We start from the raw sequence: 20104 nt of genomic DNA on the forward strand, positions 1-20104 counted from the left end.
CTGCACAGTGCCTCATTAACCTTTTGCTCCTCTCCTGCCGCCTGCCAACAAGATGAAGACAAAAACAGATTGTCAAACAATGGCTCCGGCTTGTATGTGCAGCCCTGTTCCCCAGCCCCCGAGCTCCCAAGGGAATAGTGGGGAAAAGCGAGGGGAATGGGGTTGGGGGGGGGGTGGCGGAAGCCGGAGAGGAATTGAGGAAGGGAGAAAGAGGCACAAAGACAGAGAGACAGAAACAGGCAGGGACACGGGGAGAGGACTTGGCCAAGGTACTGCTTCTTGCTCCAAGGAGACATGAGGTTCATTAAATGGGATTGGAAACTCTCCCAGGTGGGGAATGCTGGCTGTCAGAGTTGGAGGGACATTCACCATCCCCTGGTCCAGCCTCTTGTGGCAGCAAAGGCTGTGGGCATGAAGACTGGGACCCTGGACATCTCCCTCTAGGGACCCGGGCCGCAGGCACAGAGTGTGTGTGTGTGTGTGTGTGTGTGTGTGTGTGTGTGTGTGTGTGTTTATGCACGTGTGTGTCTGGGGGAGGACAGAGATGACCACATTTGCTGGAACCCAGAGCCCCAATCTACAGAGAGGACTGTAGGGTGGCCAGACAGGCCATCACAAATCAGGCCCCACATGCCATGGTGGCCTCCACAATCCATGTGACCTTGAGTTGCCTCTGGGAAAGCCCCAGCACAGTCCTCTGCTTTATTTTCATGTTACTACACCACCACCTGACATTTGTTGTTCACTGGGTTTCTGCCCATCCCATCAGAATGGAGGCTGTCTGATACCAGGGGGCTATGACATGATTCTCATAATTACAAGAGGAAGGGAAAAGCAACCCAGCATCTATGGGGTGGGAAACAGAATCTAGGTGTGGATGGGTCCATGCCTGGGCACAGCCTGACTGAGACAGTCTTGTCCAGTGCCTCACAGCCCTAATCTACAGGTCAGAGGGTCACTCACTCCCTGCACGGTGACCGGCCTGGGGTCTGGAAGAAAGGCCAGACTTTACCCCCCCTGTTCTCACACTCAATTTCCTAAGGAGGTTACCTGCCCTACCTGCTGGCCCACTAACAACCCTCCCCTGCCCCCAGTTCTGGGGTAGAGATTAAAGGCACAAGAGGTGGCACCTGAGTGGCTCAATTGGTTAAGCCTTAAGCATCCAACTCTGGATTTCAGCTCAGGTCATGATCTCATAGTCCTGAGATCCAGCCCCGTGTAGGGCTCTGCACTGGGTGTGGGGCCTACTTAAGATTCTCTCCCTTTTCTCTCTCTGCCTGTCCCCTGCTCTTGAGCACAGGCTTTCTCAGGCTCGCTCGCTCTCTCTCTCTCTCTCTCTCTCTCTCTCTCTCAAGAAAAAAAAAAAGTTTAAAGGCACAAACACCTACTCCAGAGGGTCCCTGTGAACATGGACAGGGACTCCTCATGAAGGGTAGGAGGGTTGGCTGAGGGTGCTGGAATGTTCATAATAATACATTATCAGGGAGCCATCTGGGACTCAGACTTGGGCCTTCTCATTTTATAGAGATATAAATGTGGGCTGAGGAGGGACATAAAATCCTTCCGTGAATATGGAGCCACCATTACCACCTTTGGACCTTGGGCAAGGCATGCCTCAGTCTCCTCCTTTGTAAACACAGAATAATATTGACTCCTATTTCATAGGACTGTCATGTCCTAGTCTCCCATCTCCCCTCCCCCACCAAGCAGGCCGCTCTAGTTACTGGACCCAGGGCCGTGCCTTTCTGGCCCTGGGCTACGTGCATCCCCTCCTGTACATTCCTTCCCCCTACTGGCCCTCTCCAGGCTCCCACCCCCATCAATAGAACACCCAGGGAGTGCCACTTTCTTTACTGTTCTTGAACGGTTTCCCATTCATGAGCTTGCTTCTCTGAACACAGAGAAACTTGACTATCATTCACTTCCTAGATTGCTTTGCCTACACACCCAGCTGACAGGTCCTCTTGCTGTAGCTCACTCTGCAGAGAGCCCCTCCTCCTTGAAATGACCTTGTCCTCAGGGTCCATGGTGGTGCTCCATCAGGGTCCTCCCTCTGCTCCTGGCTGCCCCTGCCTTTTCCTGATGCCTTTCCTTCCTCCCACAATGACCTCACCCCTTCCTTGGCTTCAGTTCCCCCCAGGCACCAAAGGTTCCATCTCCAGCGAAAATCCCTTCCCAGAGTCAGAGATGTGCACACCTAACGCTAATGCTCTAGGTAACATCCCTTAAGAGTCAATAATACCTCAGACTTGAAGGGCATCGGGAGGACTTGATACAACAAGGGATGCACAGTTACCAACATGCTGACAGGCCTAGTAGATGCTTAGCAAATGGTGGCTATTATTATTGTTTGCAATTTTAATTTTAAAATTAGCACCATTTTAATAGGCAGAAATACCAATTTGAAATGAGCAGCAAAACTCTCTCCCAGGGATTGAAGGGAGGATTGAAGTTCTTTCCTCAACCTCTGGGGTTAGTGGGTTGGAAACTCCACACCAATCACTGCAGGCCAACCATTCTAGAAACAAGTTCCTAAACTCTATTTCCAAGTCCCCTAATTAATTAATTGGTGTTCCAGCTATTACTCCTGTTGACAACCTTGGTGACTCTTGGCAAGGATGGGTCAGCCCAAGCAAGTCCAGACTTATTATGGCAAATCCCACTGGCTTCTGGGATGTGAGACATGATCCCCATACGGCAGAAGCTGTACCTCATTAGAATTAATTGGAAGGATGGATGGAGGGAATGAGGTCCTCTCAGCCAGTTGGCTGATGGCCTTGCTGCCACAGGTCGCAGATTGGCCTCAAAACGGCTCATAAAGCCCCCAGGCTTGCCTACATCCTAGTGGACTTGATGCAGGTGAGGAAGGGGCACTGAAAACCACATCCCTACCCTCCTTTCTCGAGAGAACAGACTTCTCATGCCATGATTACATTCTTCCCAGTCTAGAAAAAAAAAAAAGGCTTGGGTTTCAATGAGAGGGACTTTGGTCCATTTCCATGCCTGTTTGAGGCAGACATGAGGGAAGAGAGGAGCCTGAAGCTTGACAGGGAGCCTCTGTGAGGGCAGACCTGCTCACTGAGACCACCTTCTGCAGCTAGAGCCAGAGGCTTGGGTGGGTGGACTGCAGCCATCTCTCCATCATCTGCCCCAGAGGAACACCTGCCAAAGGCCCACTCCTAGGCTCTTCCCCCCAGAGTAGGGTGGCCCCCGGTTCCCCCATCTCTCCACTACCTCAGTGCAGTCAAAGTGGCTGAGGGAGGAGAGAAAATCCTACAGAACAAGTAGATGCAGCATGGCCTGGGAATGGGCCTCTGGGGGTTCCTCTCATATCACCGCCTCGCTTCTGTGACGTTGGTCTGGTCCCTGGGCTGCTCTGGGCCTCCATTTCCCCAGCAGAGCCAGAAGGATGGTAAACTGAGCAATCCTTCCAACAGGCCAGTCCCCGATTCTGTCCTGTGAGGCTTCTCTGCCCTAGGTTGCTCCCCATGCGACAGGTAGAGATAGGAGACCTACCCGAAACTTCTGAACACAGTGGTGCCTACGAGTGTCTCTGACCCTCACCTAGAACTGCAGACTTAGCCTGACTGTACAGAGAGATGCACTCACTTTGGCGAGTGCTGGGCACAGCCCTTCTAGGACGGGGATGCCAAGACCACCGAGAAGTGCCCTCTCTCCCACCTTCAGAACTTCTGGAGCCCTTGGCTCCATTCAGAATCTCCAAACATCAGGTAACGGCTTTTCAGCTTTCACAGGGGAAGGGGTATCCCCGGCTTCACAGCAAGGCTGGGCCCTGCGGGCATGAGGGCGTTCCTGGCACATATCACACACCAGGCTTCCCACCCCAGTGTGCCTTGGGCCCTCCAGGACAGGAGCCCCACCCCATTCTGGTTTCCTTCTAAATCTCTGGGGCTCAGTGTGGGGAAGTGACTCTAGTCCTCACCCTCCTGGGACCTCAGGGCTTGGGGCTGGCTCACTACCTCCTACTTAGGACCTTGGGTCTTCAGGGCCCACAGTCCAGGCCCCTCAGTTTTACCTTTCTGGCTTCCCTCCAGGCACCTGCCCCCAACTCCCACCTCTCTCAGGACTGAGCAGGATCAGGCCTGTAATCGCAAACTCGTAGGTGCCAGTCTGTGGCCACAGCCTCCATCTGCCCAAGAGTTCAGTGACTCCAAATACCACATTCATTCTATGACCCCCTTGGGTCTGCCTTTCTGTCAAACCTTGCCTTCCCTGGTCAGCTTACTCGCCCATCTTCACCCACCCAGCTAAGATTCCGGGGCCTGCCATTCCTCCTGATGGCTTACCGACTCCCCGAATCAGCCAGCCAGATGAAACCTGTGGAGTGAACCCTGTGGCCCTCTCAGCCCCGGCTCCTTTAGATAGACAGGCCCTGGCCACGCCCACAGACCTGTATCCTCACAGCAGACCTGGTGCACTGCCCACCCAGATTCTCTAACTTCCTCGGTCAGCTGTCTTTCCCATTCTCCCTCCGAATGTCTCCGTTGTCCTCAAACCTCTGGCCTCCCCCTCCTCCATCCTTCGCCATCCTCTCTGCTCGGTCAGGAGGACACAGAAGCTATCAGAACAACTTCCTTAACCTCCCTACCCCCCAACACAATCCCCAACTGCATCTCTCTCCATCCCCACTCCTAAAGTGGGGAGCAGGCTCTCCGCAGCCAAGGCAAATCCCTTGAATCCCGGTCTGTGCTCTGCCCCGCCCCCACTCCATGGACTTTGCTCTCCCCATCTTCCTCCTCCCTCGGTCCTCTGCTTCTCTCCTGGTACCTTCCCTTTTGTATTTACACAAGCTCCCATCTCTTTCATTTAAAAAAGGGAAAAATAAGCAAATCAAAGCCTCCCTCGATCCCACATCTCATTCCAGCTGCAGGTCTATTTCTGTTTTCCCTTAGTGCCAAGCCCCCGGACAGAGCCGTCAGCCCTGCCACCCTATTTCCTCACCCCTCAGCTGGGCCCACTCCTGGGGAGAGGGTCTGCCTTCATCATCTGGGACACCAAGGGACACTTCAACTTCATGGGGCTCAACTTCTCAGGAATACCTGCCCCTGCGGGCAGCCCCCCCCCCCTGCACTTAGCTCTGAACTTACCAAACTGGCTGCTGGTCTGTGGATGCCACTCCTCCCCAGGGCCTCTTTTCTCCACACACTCCCTGGCTTCCATCATTGTTTTTATGCTGGTGGCCTTAGGTCCGTCCCTCTAGCCCAGGCCTCTCTCCTGGATTCCAGGCCCAGAGCCAACTTCCCACCGGGCACCCCCATTAGCACATTCCACAGGATCCTGGAACCTCACGTGTCCATCCAACTCAACATGCCCTCTTCCCTCAAACCACCTCCCTTCGTGTCTCTATCTTATTAAATAGTGCTCACGTCTGCCTGGTCGTTCAAAAGCAGCAAGCCAGACGCACACCCTGTCGGCTCCCTTCCCTCCCACCACATGCGGTTCTTCATAGACCTAACTTCCTCCTAAAGGACCCACTTCTCGATGCCCACTTCCAACAGCCTGGTCCAAGCCGACACCATCTCTTGCTGGATGCCCACTGCCTCCTGATGGCTCCTTCTCCTCCAGAGCTCCAGCCCAGGCTCACAGTTGGGAATCTGCAGTCCTGCGTTGCACGGCCCTTCTGATGACACCTACCTTCTCTGCTTTGGTTCCCAAGTCCCCACCTCCACCTGCCTTGGGCCCCCTTGCCTGGCCCACCCTCTGCTCGTGATGCAGACTTTCCTCGGCCCCTGTAATGCGCTGTGTGCTGCCTCCTCTCAGAACCTTCACCCCAGGTGACCGCAGCCTTCACCCCAGGGACCCCAGTCCCCCTTGCACCTGGCCAACTCCAGCTCATCCTCAAGGCCCCATGAAATGCCACTTCCCTCTTAGGCTGGGTTTGGGGCCCCGCACTGTCTCCTCCCATGTCCGGCTGGACTTTTCGCTCCTAACAGTCCTCCCCCTTCATTTGCTAGTCCCTTTTTAATTGTCATGCTCACTGCTTGGCCTTCAGCTCGGGAGAGGTCAGGGCCTGAATGTGTCTCCTTTATGGCTCTAACCCCAGTGCCTAGCTCAGGGCTAAGGAGTCAGCGCTGAATAAGTATTTGTTAATAAATGGCAAAACTGTACCCACCCGTCCTGCCCTCGAGACCTTCCCCACACTGACCTCTGACATCTGCGGGAAGAGGCTGATGGCCAGCGGCAGGGCCAGGCCGAAGGCTGCCAGGCACACAAGGCTTTGTACAGGGAGGAGCAGCCGGGGGCGCGCCTGCAGGAGAGCCGTCCTATGGGGGAGAGAGGAGGGAGCTCCATGAGACCGGAAGACAGGGTGAGCTGCTGCTACCCACCATGCGGGGTCCCACTCAGCGTCCCAGGGCCAGGCAGCACGGTCCTGGGCCAGTGCCAACCCATAGCTAAATAGTCGTGGTGGAATTCTATCTTTGGGGCCTTCCCCAACGGCACCCTTTTCCCCAGGCTCTGCTCTGAAGGACATTGCTGGGGGAACTCTCAATCATCCATCGTAAATGAGTACTTGTGGGGCACCCATCCCACCATGCGTCCAGCTCTGTGCAAAGAAGGCCACATGTGGGGGAGACAATAGAGGAGACTGTCAGCCCCTGCCCCTGGGGAGACACACAGCAGAGAAAGATGGTCCTCAAAGGTGGCACATAACGAAGCACTGAACAAACCAGAGTAGGTGCCAGGTCCAGGGAAAGAGACAAACCGCACACATACACATGCACACATACACATACACACATGTGGATACAGGCACATGCACACACACATACACACAGCCGGGAGGGGATTATCCTCTTCCGAGTATGGGAACAGAACACACCCCAGCGACCACCTGGTCCACGTCCATCCAAGAGCCACAGAGAAGGGCAATGACTTGCCCAAGGCCATGGCTAAGTCTGCAGGAGGCAGACGGGGCTGCTGCCTGGACTCTTGACTTCCTGCAAGTGCTATCGCTCCCGTGCTGCCCCCAAGTCCTGCTCGCAGAACACTTTGCCAGCCTCATTGCAGCATATCACAGCTGGCACCCTCCCCCCCGCCCCCTGCCATGACAAGCTTTGGAGGTGGGATTCTGGGGCAGGAGAAGTGTACGAAAACCCTCCCTCCAGGCTCTGGGGCCCCAGCTCCATGATAGAAACAAGGTCTCCGTCTGGAGACGGGGCCATGCCTGCTGGCCAATATACCTTTACCTTGTTGCCCATCAGAACCTCACATTTTGTATAATCCAGCAGGCCCTTTAGTGGAGACCACCAGGCATTCTACTTGGGGAGGCTTGGGGCCCTGCACCAGCAGGATGGGTGACTGGACTATGTTGGGTGGGCACTAAATCTGCTTTCAGTAACTGTGTCAGCGTCCTCATGACTGACTGGCTCCTGGTGTGAAAAGGATATAATCAGGGTCTTGCCCCTCTCCTACTGGAACAGGGCTGGCTATGACCACAGGCAGGTGAGAGGCTCTCCTAGAGGCAGGCTTCATTGTGGGGGCAGACAACTGCTCCCCCCCCCCCCCTCCAACCTTCCCCTCCTGGGACAAGAGCTCCTGGCTCTGAGCAGACAGCAGAATTGGGAGCCACAGTTTTCAAACTCTGGTGTCTCGGTAACTGCTAAACAATGCAGACCCCCAAGGGCCCCTTACCCCCATAAGATCTCCATTCAGTTGGTATCATACCTGGGAATCTGTATTTCAAACAACCTTCCATGAGTCTAAAACAGAAACCCTGGCCTAGGATGTTCCTGCTAAGGCACAAATAAAGCTCCACTTATTTGTTAATTCTATGCAAATAAAAGGCCTGGACACAGTAAGTGCTCAGTGAATTTGTGTTATTATTGCTGTTACTGTTCTTGTTAAGTGCAGGAAGGAGGGAGGACCCTAGGGCTACCCTCTAGCCCTTCCCGCTGGCCCAGACCCCAAGACCTGTCCAGCTGTTGAATTAAGACTGAATTGAGAGAGGGCAGTTTCATAGGAGTAAGAGCAGGTCAGGTGAGCCTCATATCCTCCATGGACTCAGCCCAAGGCCTCCTGGCTTCCATGGGAGTCACAGAAGGGCCAGGAGTAAGGCTGAAATGGGCTCTGAGATCTTTTTAACTGAGATCAACTTCTCCAGCAGGACAAGGAAGTGGGGTACCCGGGCTCACTCTCCAGACTTACACAGGAGGCCCCTTGCCTTGAAGAGGCTGTGGAGGGTGGGGCTGCCTTCCTGTCCTGTGGCAGTGACTGGGACCTCAGTCCCTGGAGGCATAGACTGGAGGGTCACCAAGGGCCTGGAGGGTGACAGGGAGAAAGAGTGAAGCTCCCTCCCTGGCAGGTGAGGGGCAGGCCCTGGGCTGAATCCCTGGGCACTCCTGGTGGGGACACTGGACGGCCTCCTTCCACATGGGGCTGTGACCTCAGCTCCTCTCTCAGGGGTGACTGGCTGAAATCTGCACTGGAAAAGGGGTCCAGAAGGCCCCAAGCCTGTGCTCCTGACTCAGGAAGCAGGCAGCCCCAAGACTTCAGCCAAACAGGAACCCCTGAAGTCCCAGCCCTGAGCAGGGAGAGTGAACACAGCAGTTCTGGGGAGGGGTGGAGGAGAGGGAAATGGCAGGGAGGGATCGGAAAGGCAGCTGGGGGAGTTGAAATATGCAGATGGAGAGATGTGCGTGTGTGCGGATGCCTGGAGAAAGGAAAGACCCGGAGCCTCGGGAAGGAGGGAGCCTGGGGAGCGGCCTCAGGAACCACTGGGGAGGATGTAGTCTGAACCCCTACCCGGCTGGGACCCCACCTGGCCGGAAGGCGAACTCCAGGGCTAGGGATGCAGGGCTGAGGGAAGAGAGCCATTACACCTGCCTCTGAGTTAGTGGGATTATGGGGAGGATGGATCTCCCAGCCCAGGGACTAAGACCATCTTCCTCCTCAGGAGGGCAGAGCTGGAGTGTGAGCCCTCAGCCCAAGGGCAGGGGCAGTGGAGAGTGAGGGGAAGGGGTGTGTGTGTGGGGGAGGGGTGCACACCCTCCATGCTCTGGGTCGGGGGTGGTGGCTCCTCTGCTTCAGACTTGAGACTCTCTCCCTTTTGGTCTCAGAGACAGGGACACCCGGACAAGCTGGGCTCCCACCTCTCTTATGCCAGCAGGAAACCTGGGGACCTTGTCCCCGAGTGCTCCTCCCAAGCAGGTGGGGCTGAGGCCAGAGGCAGAGCCAGCAGGCCCCAGCCATGGCACCACCACACCCGCCCCGCGACAGCTTGTCTCCCCGCAGCCGCCCCGCCACCGCCGCACACTCCCTCAGCACTTGGAGCAGTCTTAGTTTGCACTCCATTAATTTGCAAGTAGGCTGCTTTGTAAGTGTTCTTTTGTCTTCTTCCCCTGGCTGTCCTGACTCTGTCACCCAACTGGGCTCCCCCACCAGCCTTCTGGGCAGAGGCCCCGCTGCTAGCACCCCTGCGTGTGGAAGGCTGCAGGGTGCACGCTGGAGCCCCTGCAAAGGCTCCTAGCCCACAAGGTGGCGAAGCGGGCAGTGCCAGCATTCCCCGGGTGGGAGACCGCAGCCGAGGGACTCTCTCCTCCACTAGCCAGGCCTGAAAGTGCTGGAGCAGGAACCCGGGTTCCGTTTTCCTACCAGGAGCCTCGGCTGCCAGTGCTGTGCGGCTCGGCCCCTCCTACCACACAGTCCTGGGGTTACCAGACAGATCTGAGGTTAGTAAGTCCTTGACGGCACAAACTGGGTCTGGATATTGCTGAGGGATCCTGGGCTGGACTCTTTCTCCTCCCCAGGGACCCTCTCAGGAACTTCAGAAAAGGACCCACCAAACACAAGGCTGCCAGAACCAAATGGCCTCCCTGTCTCCGCCTCCCTGACAGACTTCTTTGGACTCTGAGCTGAGCCAGGCACACGGCCTCTGCGCAGATCCTAGGCCGGGAGGTTCAGAACTGGAACAATCCCACCCAACTTCCCAAAGCTATTTAAATCCCCAAACCAATGGGACACTAACCATCACTCCACTCCACTCCACTTTCTGCAAACCCAGCTCAGATACCAACTAGAAAGGCATCACAGATGTTTCCCCAGAAAATTCCAGGCCTGGGGTTCAGTAGCTTTGAAGACTGAAGCCCTGCCTTCCTCATTTGCCTGGTGGTCTCCTTGTTCGCACTTGCGGTCACCATTCATGAGGCAGCTACATACACAAGGGCCAGGGGCACCAAAGCCATTGTTCTCCCAGGATCGGTTTCTTTTTGCAACTCCCATACAAGATTGATTTTCTTGAATCCTAGTGCTCAACATGCCACACCCCTGCTCAGTTGCCTCCCATGACTCCCCCTCTTCCATGGTGAGGAAGGGATCATCTCCTTGGCTGGACACCGGGCCCCTGATCAGCTGGCCCCAACAAGCACACTTTGCTTCTGTCTGGTTAGACTCCTCAATTTCCCGCACAAAAGACCCACACCTTGTCCAGAAAGCCTGCCTTCCACAGAAGTCCTACCCTGCTCTCAGAGTCAGCTGCAGCCCTTCTCCTATGGACCAGCCTTCCCTGCTGATGGGCCCATAATACTCCCCCCCCCCTCGCCCCCCTCAAGGTCACCTTGGGCTCATTTACATAATGCCCAGTCCCACCTGCAGCTGACTTGTGTACGGGTCATGGCCATCTCTTTTATCAAAATACAGGCTTCCTGAGACCAGGACCCCACATCTGCTTCTCTCCTGTCTCCATGCAGGGCAAGGCCCAAAGACACGCGGATTATGCGATGTGATCTGAAGACCCAAGGCAGCCTGAGTGGGAGGAAGAGCCAGCATTGCGGCTGCGCTCCTGGGCCACTCCTGCCTCTGTCGTTTCCTATTGGAGAACTATAGGCAGATGGTATAACCTCTTTTCGCCTTGCTTTCTTCATCTGTGAAAAGGAAATGTTACACTTACCTCACCATACTGTTGTGATGGTTAAATGAGATCATTCATTCAACAAACACTAAGCATCTACTACGTGCCAGCAACCGTGCTGGATGCTGTGCAGGGCAATAAATGACACGCGTTTACCCGCCTCCATGGAGATTGCATTCTAGTGGGCCAGACAGATGATAGACAACGAGATAAAGTCTGCGATGTCTCTAGGTGCTATGAATAAAAATAAGGTAATGGACAGAAAAGGGAGTACTGGTGCTGTTACCTCGATGGGGTGGTCAGGGAGGGACTCTTTGAGAAGATGGCGTCGGGGCAGAGACCTGGCTGGGAGAGGACTGGCACCCAGGACACGCTTAATAAATGTTAGCTGTTATCACAATTCAAACGGTGGGAATAGGAAGGTCCCTAAACTGATCTACAGCCCCAGGTGTCCCCAAGCCTGTCTTTATGCCCTGAGGCACCCCCTCCTAGGCTAGGCCACCAGGAGAGTGGGAGTGGTCACTGCCTCCCTCGTACTTGCGTGAGCTCGGGGTCTGCCCCTCCAGACTCGTATTCACCTTGCTGCCCCACTTAGAGCCCTTCTCTGCTCCTTACCATCCTCCCAGACTCACACTCATCCTCAGAGCCTGCCCAAGCCTGCGTGAAGGTCAGCTCTGGCTCCTCCCTTTGTCCCCTCAGCCTGCCCTTCCGGCGGCATGTCTGTCTTCACAATTCAACGTCCTGCTCATTAATTATAGGATCACTCTATCGTTGCTCATATTGCTGTGTTCCCTTATGTCTTTATAAGATTTGTCATGGCAAATATGTGTTCTCAGAACTCGCTTCTGCAGAAGGCAGGGAGGTTAGTACTATCTGTATTTTAAAAACGAGAAACTGAGGCTCAGTGAGGTATTGAGTTGCTTCAGGGTGGATGCCTGAATAGGGTGGCCCTGCCCCCAAATCTAGTCTTCCTACCCAATCCTCAGACTCTTTTCACAACCGGTCCTGCACTGTGCACCAACAGAGCACATGTACGCACACACGTGTGCACACACACACACGCACACCCCAGAACTGTCAGCTCCTCAGGACAGGGCCAGTGTTGTCCATCTGGACACCCTTCCTAGCACCTAGTGCAGGGTCCTGCAGAATAGAAGTCCCCGAATGTTCACGGCACGATTCCAGTAACACTGCCCAGGAGTGTCTGAACAAACGGGCAGGGTGGGCTGCCAGCCACTTCTGTCCCCTGCCCTGGGCCAGCTGGTTCCTCCTCTCTCGCACCCTCCTCCCCAGTGGTGGCCCCTCTCTCCTGGCTGCCCCAACTCACTTCTCCAGCATGGACATGACGATCGGGGGGAGCACCAGGATGGGCATGGGGAGGACCACTCGCGTCAGCGCCGTCTCGAGCAGGGCCTGAGGGGCAAGCAGAGGCTGTGGTGAGCAGAGCTCCCAGGGGGTGGGGGAGAGCCACCTGGCGGTGAACCCCTCCCCTGGAGCCTCTAGGTGTGTGTACTGCTGCTAAGCACATCTGGCTGGCTGGAATAATTCATGGAATTGCTCACAAAGCCTTATTCCAAACAACAGAAAAAAGCCACCCCCATCTTCCCACCACACACATTTGAAAAGAGCAGATCCCTGTCACCTGCCACATGTGGGGGAGGGGTGGCAACACAGAAGCGGTCCCAGGAAGGGGCCTGTGCCCGGGGAGGTGCCTCGGTGGCAGGAGCAGGGGCTGGGGAGGAAGCATATGGAGGACTCGAGATGCTCTAAAAACAAAGCAGGAGCTGGAAGGACCAGAGCAAACAGCTGGGGCCTGCTGAGCCGCGTGAGGCTCTTGGTGCTGAAGGAGGACAGAAATTCTGGGATTTACTTCTTTTTTCTTTTTGACACCCCCTAAAGACAAAAATTTCAAAGATTCTGCCTCTCCTGGATCTGGATGAGAGCCTTAGTGACGAGAGGTCAGCTTTGCGAGCGGGAAATGCTTCTGCTGAGTGTCTGCTGTGTCTCCATATGGGGTTAACTGGGTCCTTGCTCTGAGGGCTCCCCTGGGATTCCTGGGGAGGCAGGGCATGGTGAAGGCAACAGCTCAGAGGCAATTCTGCACTCTGATGGTCACTGTGGGGAGTTCCTTCAAGGCTTGGGCTCCTGGCCCTCAGAGAAGTGCTGAAGAACGCTCACAGCTCATAAGCCCTGGGAGCCTTCCCCTAGACATCAAGGGTGAGGGGTTCCTTGCTGTTTGCGTCATGAGGAGAGTTACCGTAGTCGGCCTCCCTCTCGGCACATCAGGGGAAACACTAGGGTTGCATGGGAGGATGGGGTTGGGTAGGAAACTGAGGCCAAATCCCCTTCGATGATGGACAGGTTCAGGGCTGAAAATGTCTTCCAGGAAACTAGGTCTGTCATGATCAGCCTCTGGAAGGCCTGGGAGAAGGTTCCTCCAGTCTTCTGAACAGGTGTGGGAATGATGGGGGGCCCAGCACCTGCACAAGAACCCGAGGGTACAGTGTCGGCACCGGCACCCCCAGGCCCTCTGCCCCTCACAAGCCTTGGATGGGCACTCATGTTCTCTGAGACCAGTGGGGAGGGGAGGGCTGGGACAAGGAAAGGGTTCTTCCCACCTCAGAGGGTTATAGAGAAGGCCTCACTGACGGAGGTGAGGCTTGGGGCCCATCGGGAAAGCTGATAAGGGACAGTGGCTGGAGAGGAGGAGAATGCTCAGGTACTCACAGCAGACCCGCCATGCCATCACTCAGGCTAGAGCAACACCGGCCACTAATCACCACTAGGATGAAGGCTGGGAAAGCATGGGGAGATACACAAGCCGACTGGAATTTTCTAAAAAATTCCAGTTGCTGAAGTAGGTGAGGCTGATGAAATGAGAGGTGAAAGATGGCCTTCTTGCAGCAAGATATTCTTTCCCCAAAGCCCCACCTCAGCCACACTCGGTCCCCAGGGAGGTGCCACCTGCAGAAGTGCCCATTAGCACAGAACCACGAACTACCCGCTCCCATACTTCCTCTTCTTGCCCAGGAGGCTCTGAAAGCCCAGAGAGCGGGGCTCTAGGTCCCAGGGTGGGGGAAAGAAAGCTCTGGGGGGGGGGGTTCTCCTCTGCCCTTTCCAATTAACAGATCAGAGAAGCCAGGTCCTGAGGGGTTGGGACAAGAGATGGGATGTCTTACAGTGGTGACGAGAGGGGGGATGGAGAGAAGGACTGTTCAGGGACAGGCATGGCTGGGGCCAGACCTGGAGGCCCTGGGCTCATGCAGAAGGGAGGCAGGGTGGGACAAGGAAGGCAGACCAAGAAGACAAAGCAAAGGCACTATGCACAGAAGCCCCTGAGGAACAAAACCCTCTCCCTGTCGCTGGCCTCTCCACTGGCCCCCTGAGCCTCCGGATGACCCACATGTCTGGCTGCAATCTTGGAGGAGCCCACGAGGTTGCCATCACCATCCAGGACATCGATCCCTTCCTCCAGCTCCCCGTACCGCATCAGGACCACGTTGCAGATGTTGGCACTGGCTGGAGAGAGAGAGAGAGAGGGGAGCAGGGGGGCAGGAGTAAGAGGGGAGGATGCCATTCTAGCTGGTGGGGCAAAGCCACCGGGATGCACCCCAGCCTCCCCGTCCCAAGCAGCAACAGTCCTGAGTTAAGGGCCAAGTCTGCATTCAAATGTGGTGAGTGAAGGTGTGGTTCTGCTGCCCATCTGCCCATCAGCCTGCTGAGGGATTTGGGAGCCCTTGATGGCCTGGTGAGCCAAGGTGGAAAATAACCTACATGAGAGGAGGAAGGGGGCAGTGCTCAGGAGCTAGAGAGCAGAGCCATCAAGGGATAGCTACTTTCCTTTCCTCGGGGGTGGGCCTGGCAAGCAGGCGAAGTGGGTGCCCCTCTGGGAGGGCTCCCTGGCTTGAAGACACCTCACCAGTGCCTGATGTTCCACCACCAGCAACTCAACCCCTCGGGCTGCCTTTCCGGGCATGTTCTCGAAATGGCAGCCCCCCACCTTCAGCCCTTTGCTCCTCAGAGTGAATCGGGTTCCCAGAGATCCACTTCTCTGACTGCAGGTGCCAGAGCAGGCGGGAACCTCAGCACTCACCCAGCGCCGCCCCCTCATCATATGGATGGAACAGTGAGGCTCAGGGGAGGGGGGTGACTTATCTGAGGTCACACAGCAAAGTGGGACAGAGCTAATCCTTTGGGTGCCCCGGAGATGGGCGGGTTCGGGGACAGGGGGCAGGGGTGGGTCAGGGGGAGCTAAAGGCCGACCTTCTCACTTCACATGGTTGGGTTCCCTCCCTTGGCTAGGAGATCATGACAGACCTAGGCTGAGGGGAGGGCTCCTGGCTCCTCCGTTAGACACCGGATACCAGCATTTGGGGGCCACCCATCAGCTGGTGACGAGCCCCAGGAGTGTCCCTCTGCTCCTCTCGCCTGGAACTCGTGGAGCTGGACCCGGGCCTGGGGCAGGGCTGGTGTGGTGCTGACCTTGCCTGACCTCCTCCAACCCTGTTCCGGGATAAAACTGGGGGGACTTGAGGGTGGTGGGCGGGTGGGGAGTGGGGGGTGACAAATGTGGAGGCCGCCTGCTTCACTCCTCCCCCAAAAGCGCCTTGCTGTGTTTAAAGTTTTAATTTTTGCTAATTAATGTCAATTAATTTTGTATAATGAGTGTTTAATTTTGGGGAGTGTGTGAGCCTGGGAGCGACTGCAGTTCTGGGCTGTGAACGCTGATTAGCATCAACACCTGCTGCTTCCCCACTCCCTCCAGTGGGGGGGCACTAGGGTTTGGGGAGCCGCAGGGCTGCAGGGCCTAGTGGGCAGGTGCAGTGGGAGGAGGACCACAGATGCTCCTGGTGCCCGAGCCAAGGCTGGGGAGCCGGCGGTGAGGGCGCTTGCAGCTGGGGGACGGGGTTCTGCAGGTGAGGGGCGGCTTGAGACCCTGGGGGTCTCTGAGCCTCAGTCTCTTGTTTCAATAAAGTGGGGAGGTGGAATAAACAGAGGGAAAGACCGAGAGGCTCTGCAGTCTTTGGAGAAGAAAAGCAGGAGACCAAATACAGTTTTAACATGTATTTACAGCACATATGCCATCTCTGAGGAGCTCTCGTGTTTCCACACGACTCTCAGGCACAGTGGTAACCACGGGCAGACCTCTTCTGCACTGGGTCCCTCCTGTCGTCACAGCAGGCACGCTCACCTGACTTACACAGCCAGGGGCGATCTTGTGGACCTTTGGCGAGCTTTGGAGACATTTCTGATTATCGCAACCTGGGGCTGGGGGGTGCTACTGTCATCTAGTGGGTATTGACCAGAGGTACGCTAAACATCCTACAATGCACGGCCTCCACAGCACAGAAGTATCCGGGCAAAAATGTCAGTAGTGTTGACATTAGGAAACCCTTGTCTTAAACACGTCCAGAGATTGACAGTAGTAGGAAGGTGAATCTGAGGTAAAGGAGAAGTTGGGAGCCTGGCTCTGGGGCCAGCTGGGCTTGAGTTATAGTCCTGGCTCTGAATCTCCCCCTCCTGACCTCCAGAGGTGAGCTCCTGCCAGCCTTGGACCCTCCCAGGGTTCAGGTCCCGGAAGGGTCCCCAGAGTGGCCTCGGGAAGCGGACACCTGGCCTGTGTGTTAGTGACGTGCCCTCTAGTGGCGGCAGGAATACTCTGCACCCCTCACACCTCTGGGGCTACCAGGCTCCTCAGTTCCCAGGAGACCCACAAAACCACTGGAGAGGATCTTGGGGTTTTCTGCCCTGAAAGGAATCTATCTCTGCCCTCTGAGAACCCCTTACACCACTGCCACGGCACCACTACACCACCACCACCACGGCGGTAAAGCCAAGGCCAAAGGAATGTGGTCCAGGCAAGGAGCATCTGCCTGAAGTCAGGAGCCACCGGCTCACTCTGCAACCGGAAGCGGCCGCCCTTACCAGCCTTCCCCAGATATAAGAAGAGGTGCTGCGCTCAGCCTCTCTATGGGATCTCTGGGCACTGGCTGAGCTCACATAGATGTCACCTTCTGCACCCACTCCCCCACCAGGTTAGGGGAAGCCAGGGACTGCTGAGACATCTCTAGCCCCGTGCCATGTGTGTGCCCAGGCAGAGGAGACAAAGACAAGAGTATTTGGAGGCGGTGGTCAACCAGCTCCAGGCTCATGGTGGCATCTGCTTGCTCGCTGCACTTTCCAAATGTAAAATGAAGCCACGGCAGATAGAGCAGGACTTCGGTTCAAACACAAAACCACTTGGCATGAAACATAAAGCAGGAAAAGAAGTGAAAACCCAGTGTCCCTCCCCTCAGACAGCCCTGCCAGGACAGTTTGGGCACGATAAAGCTCTCTCCTTATCTAAGCTGCCTGGATGGGAAAAAAGGGAAAACCCTGAAAGCCACCCTAAAATGGTGGCACCCCCAGGCTCCTCCCTCAGGACGCCCACACTTCTCACTGCCTACTCAACTGGCACATGCCCTGTAATATCTTCAGTTGGTCCATTTATTGAGCACCCGCTGTATACACAGGTGACTAGCCATCCTCATCTTTGAGCAATGAGAACACCAGGCCGTTTCAGTGATCTCATTTCCATGATCTCGTCCAGAACTTCCATTTCTGCCGCATTCCTTTCAAGCCTCCCTGGTCCCTCCCGTCCCACTCTTGGCAAGTCCAGCTCCCAAGTCATGAGCACTGAGAGCCTAAGCAAATGAAAAAGAGAGAGAGAGAAAGAGAGACCAAACCGTAGGCCATGGGTCTTCTTTCTAGCACACCAGCAAGATCTATTATTGACAGTATCAGCAGGTTAATTAAGCAGTCTGTTAGTGATAATGTTAAGAAAGCTGGCACATTTTCAACTCAGATTGGCACCATTCAAGACTCAGGCATAACTGACGTTGGAGAAGTTATGCTAAGAGATGTCATGGGATTAGAGAGAGAGAGAGAGAGAGAGAGAGAGAGAGAGAGAGAAGAGAGGGAGAGAGAGGGGGAGAGATCGCTTCACGCTGATGGCAAGCTCAGTGTCAAGTCCCGAGGAAAATATGCGCTTGACTGCTGCAGATGTTCTCACATCAGACCCATCGTGATGCAAAATCATGCAGATTGTGAACAGCTAATGAAGCACCCTGTGTAAAAGGGACAGCATGGGGAAGAAGAGCAGTAGACAGAAAGGCAAATGTGCAAAAAAAGTTCTCCAAAAGACGACTACGGGGGAGTGTGCCTCTGATCTAGCACAGGAACAGACACATAGATCAATGGGGTTAATAGTCCAGAAACACACCCACCTGTAGGGGAAATGAGTTTGCAGGAAAGCAGTTCTATCAACTCACAGGAAAGGACCATTCAAACACGAAGGTGAAGCAATGGGCTATTGGGCTATTCATTTGGGGAAAACAACATATCTTAACTCCTTGGTTCTAAGATGGATTCCCCCATGTTTTAATGTTTTAAAAATCCCAGTGGGCCTTACAACGGACGTCGGGGTGGGGGAGAGGAACCCTTACCTGCTCCCCACCACAACTGCCTGTGCGTGTGTGAACTTTGCCACGTGGGGAGGTTCGTTCAAGTGTCACCTCAGCTACCCAGAGCAGTCTGCACAGAATTTGAACTTAAACTTAGATTCCTAATTGTTGCCTAAAACATCTTTTTAGAACTTACACTATAATGGAGCACGGACATGAAAAGTTATTGTACATGCAGAAGATCGTCTGCCAGATACCAGGCAATGCAATTAAAGGCAGCAGAAATTGCCAAACCATAGATAGCTACCCTAAAGAAATGCTTGCCCATATGCACAAAGAGACATTTACAAGGATGTTAATTATAGCACTGTTTGTAAGAGCAAATAATTAGAAACAACCTAAATGTCCACCATTAGGGAACTCACATGGGAAGATCTCCAAAACAAACTTCTATGAAAAAATGCTACCGAGTTGCGTACAGGATGATTTACTATATGTAAAACCCCATAATTGGTACACACGTAGTGTGTGCCCATAAACCCACAGGTAATGTTTTAGAAGGTTCACACCTCACACAGTGATTTCCTTGGGAAGGGACCTAAATTTAGGAATTAGGGGTTGTTGAAAGACTTCCACTTTTTTTTTTACCCTGTTTTTCTAAATACCATTTGAATTTTTACAATGAGAATAGAATCATGCTTTACTTGTCTGAAAAGTGAAAAGAAATTGCCAAACTTCCTAAAGTGGATCATAAAAATTTGACAGCCAGCAGGGATCGGTGCGACCTACTCACCGTTCCCACACTTCGGTATCTGTATGTGAGGAACTTTCTAAAGAAGCTGATTAACTTCAGGAATAGTTTCTCCTTAAAGTAAAGGAAAAAAATGAAACCACAAGTATAAAACCAACTAGGAAATGCAGACAAAAAATTCGCAAATTCTTTTACATGCTTTCAAAGCATACTGTCGGTTTTAAAGTGGCCAAAAGGGTCAAGATTACAAGCAGGGTTACAAAAAGCAGTGGTGGCCGTGACCCTGTGTTTAACAACCGATGTCCAAAAGAGAAGTGGAAAAAATGAGGAAGGCTCAGACTCAAACTCTGTGACATCGAAGAAAGTGACTTGGATTGAATGTGTAGTGAAGGCTTGTTTATTCCTCCACACGAACAGAAAATACAGTCCTCTCCTCTTCGGAAAGGCTATTACATTAATGCCCCTATAACTGAGGCATCTGAGCATTGAGAAATACGGCAGTCAGTATCTATGAATCATATTATAAGAAATGGGGAACTGAGAAAATGTATTCTATGTGACAAAGAGCCGCTACTACTCATCAATAGAAGGTCATGGTGACTGACGCCCAATAACTATTCTACCCCCAGAGGATTAGTCTTAACTAGTTGTGATAATCCTTCCCTTGCCAGTGATTGATTGAGGAAGGGACATGTGGCCAACCCTAGCCAATGACAGATGTCTGCAGGGGACTTCTGGGAAAGGTCTCCTCTCATCCAAGAAGCGGCGGCAGGGACAGCCTCCTGTCCTCTGGGCAGTGGTGGATCTGAATGTGGTGCTTGGAGTTGCTGTTACCATTTTAGGACATGAAAGGGGCTAGCCCGCAGATGAAGCCCCTGGCAGAGCACAGAGGTGGAAGGAAGGGCCATGGGTGCCTCACTCGGCACTCGCCCTTTGTGAAGTAATACATTCATTTTTTTATTTAAAAAAATTTTGGGGGGGCACCTGGGTGGCTCAGTCGGTTGAGCGTCCGACTTCGGCTCACGTCCTGATCTCACAGTTCAC

At 54.3% G+C, this 20104-nt stretch overlaps 1 protein-coding gene across 8 annotated transcripts in view; it reads right to left on the bottom strand.

Moving 5' to 3' along the window:
• The window catches only part of SFXN5 (sideroflexin 5), a 116676-nt gene that overhangs the window by 13027 nt on the left and 83545 nt on the right, over nucleotides 1-20104 (bottom strand). For 6 of the 8 annotated variants that reach the window (XM_045054398.1, XM_003984118.6, XM_045054399.1 and 3 more), the window contains 3 exons: nucleotides 14271-14386; nucleotides 12195-12280; nucleotides 6167-6284 (listed from right to left, as the gene is read on the bottom strand). In XM_045054398.1, coding sequence (XP_044910333.1) covers nucleotides 6167-6284; nucleotides 12195-12280; nucleotides 14271-14386 — 320 coding nt within the window. The remainder of the gene's footprint in view (nucleotides 1-6166; nucleotides 6285-12194; nucleotides 12281-14270; nucleotides 14387-20104) is intronic. The other 2 variants (XM_019827405.3, XM_045054401.1) reach the window with 2 other exon arrangements.

The sequence above is a fragment of the Felis catus genome, chromosome A3 (assembly GCF_018350175.1).
Source record: "Felis catus isolate Fca126 chromosome A3, F.catus_Fca126_mat1.0, whole genome shotgun sequence".
In the NCBI taxonomy this organism is placed as follows: domain Eukaryota; kingdom Metazoa; phylum Chordata; class Mammalia; order Carnivora; family Felidae; genus Felis; species Felis catus.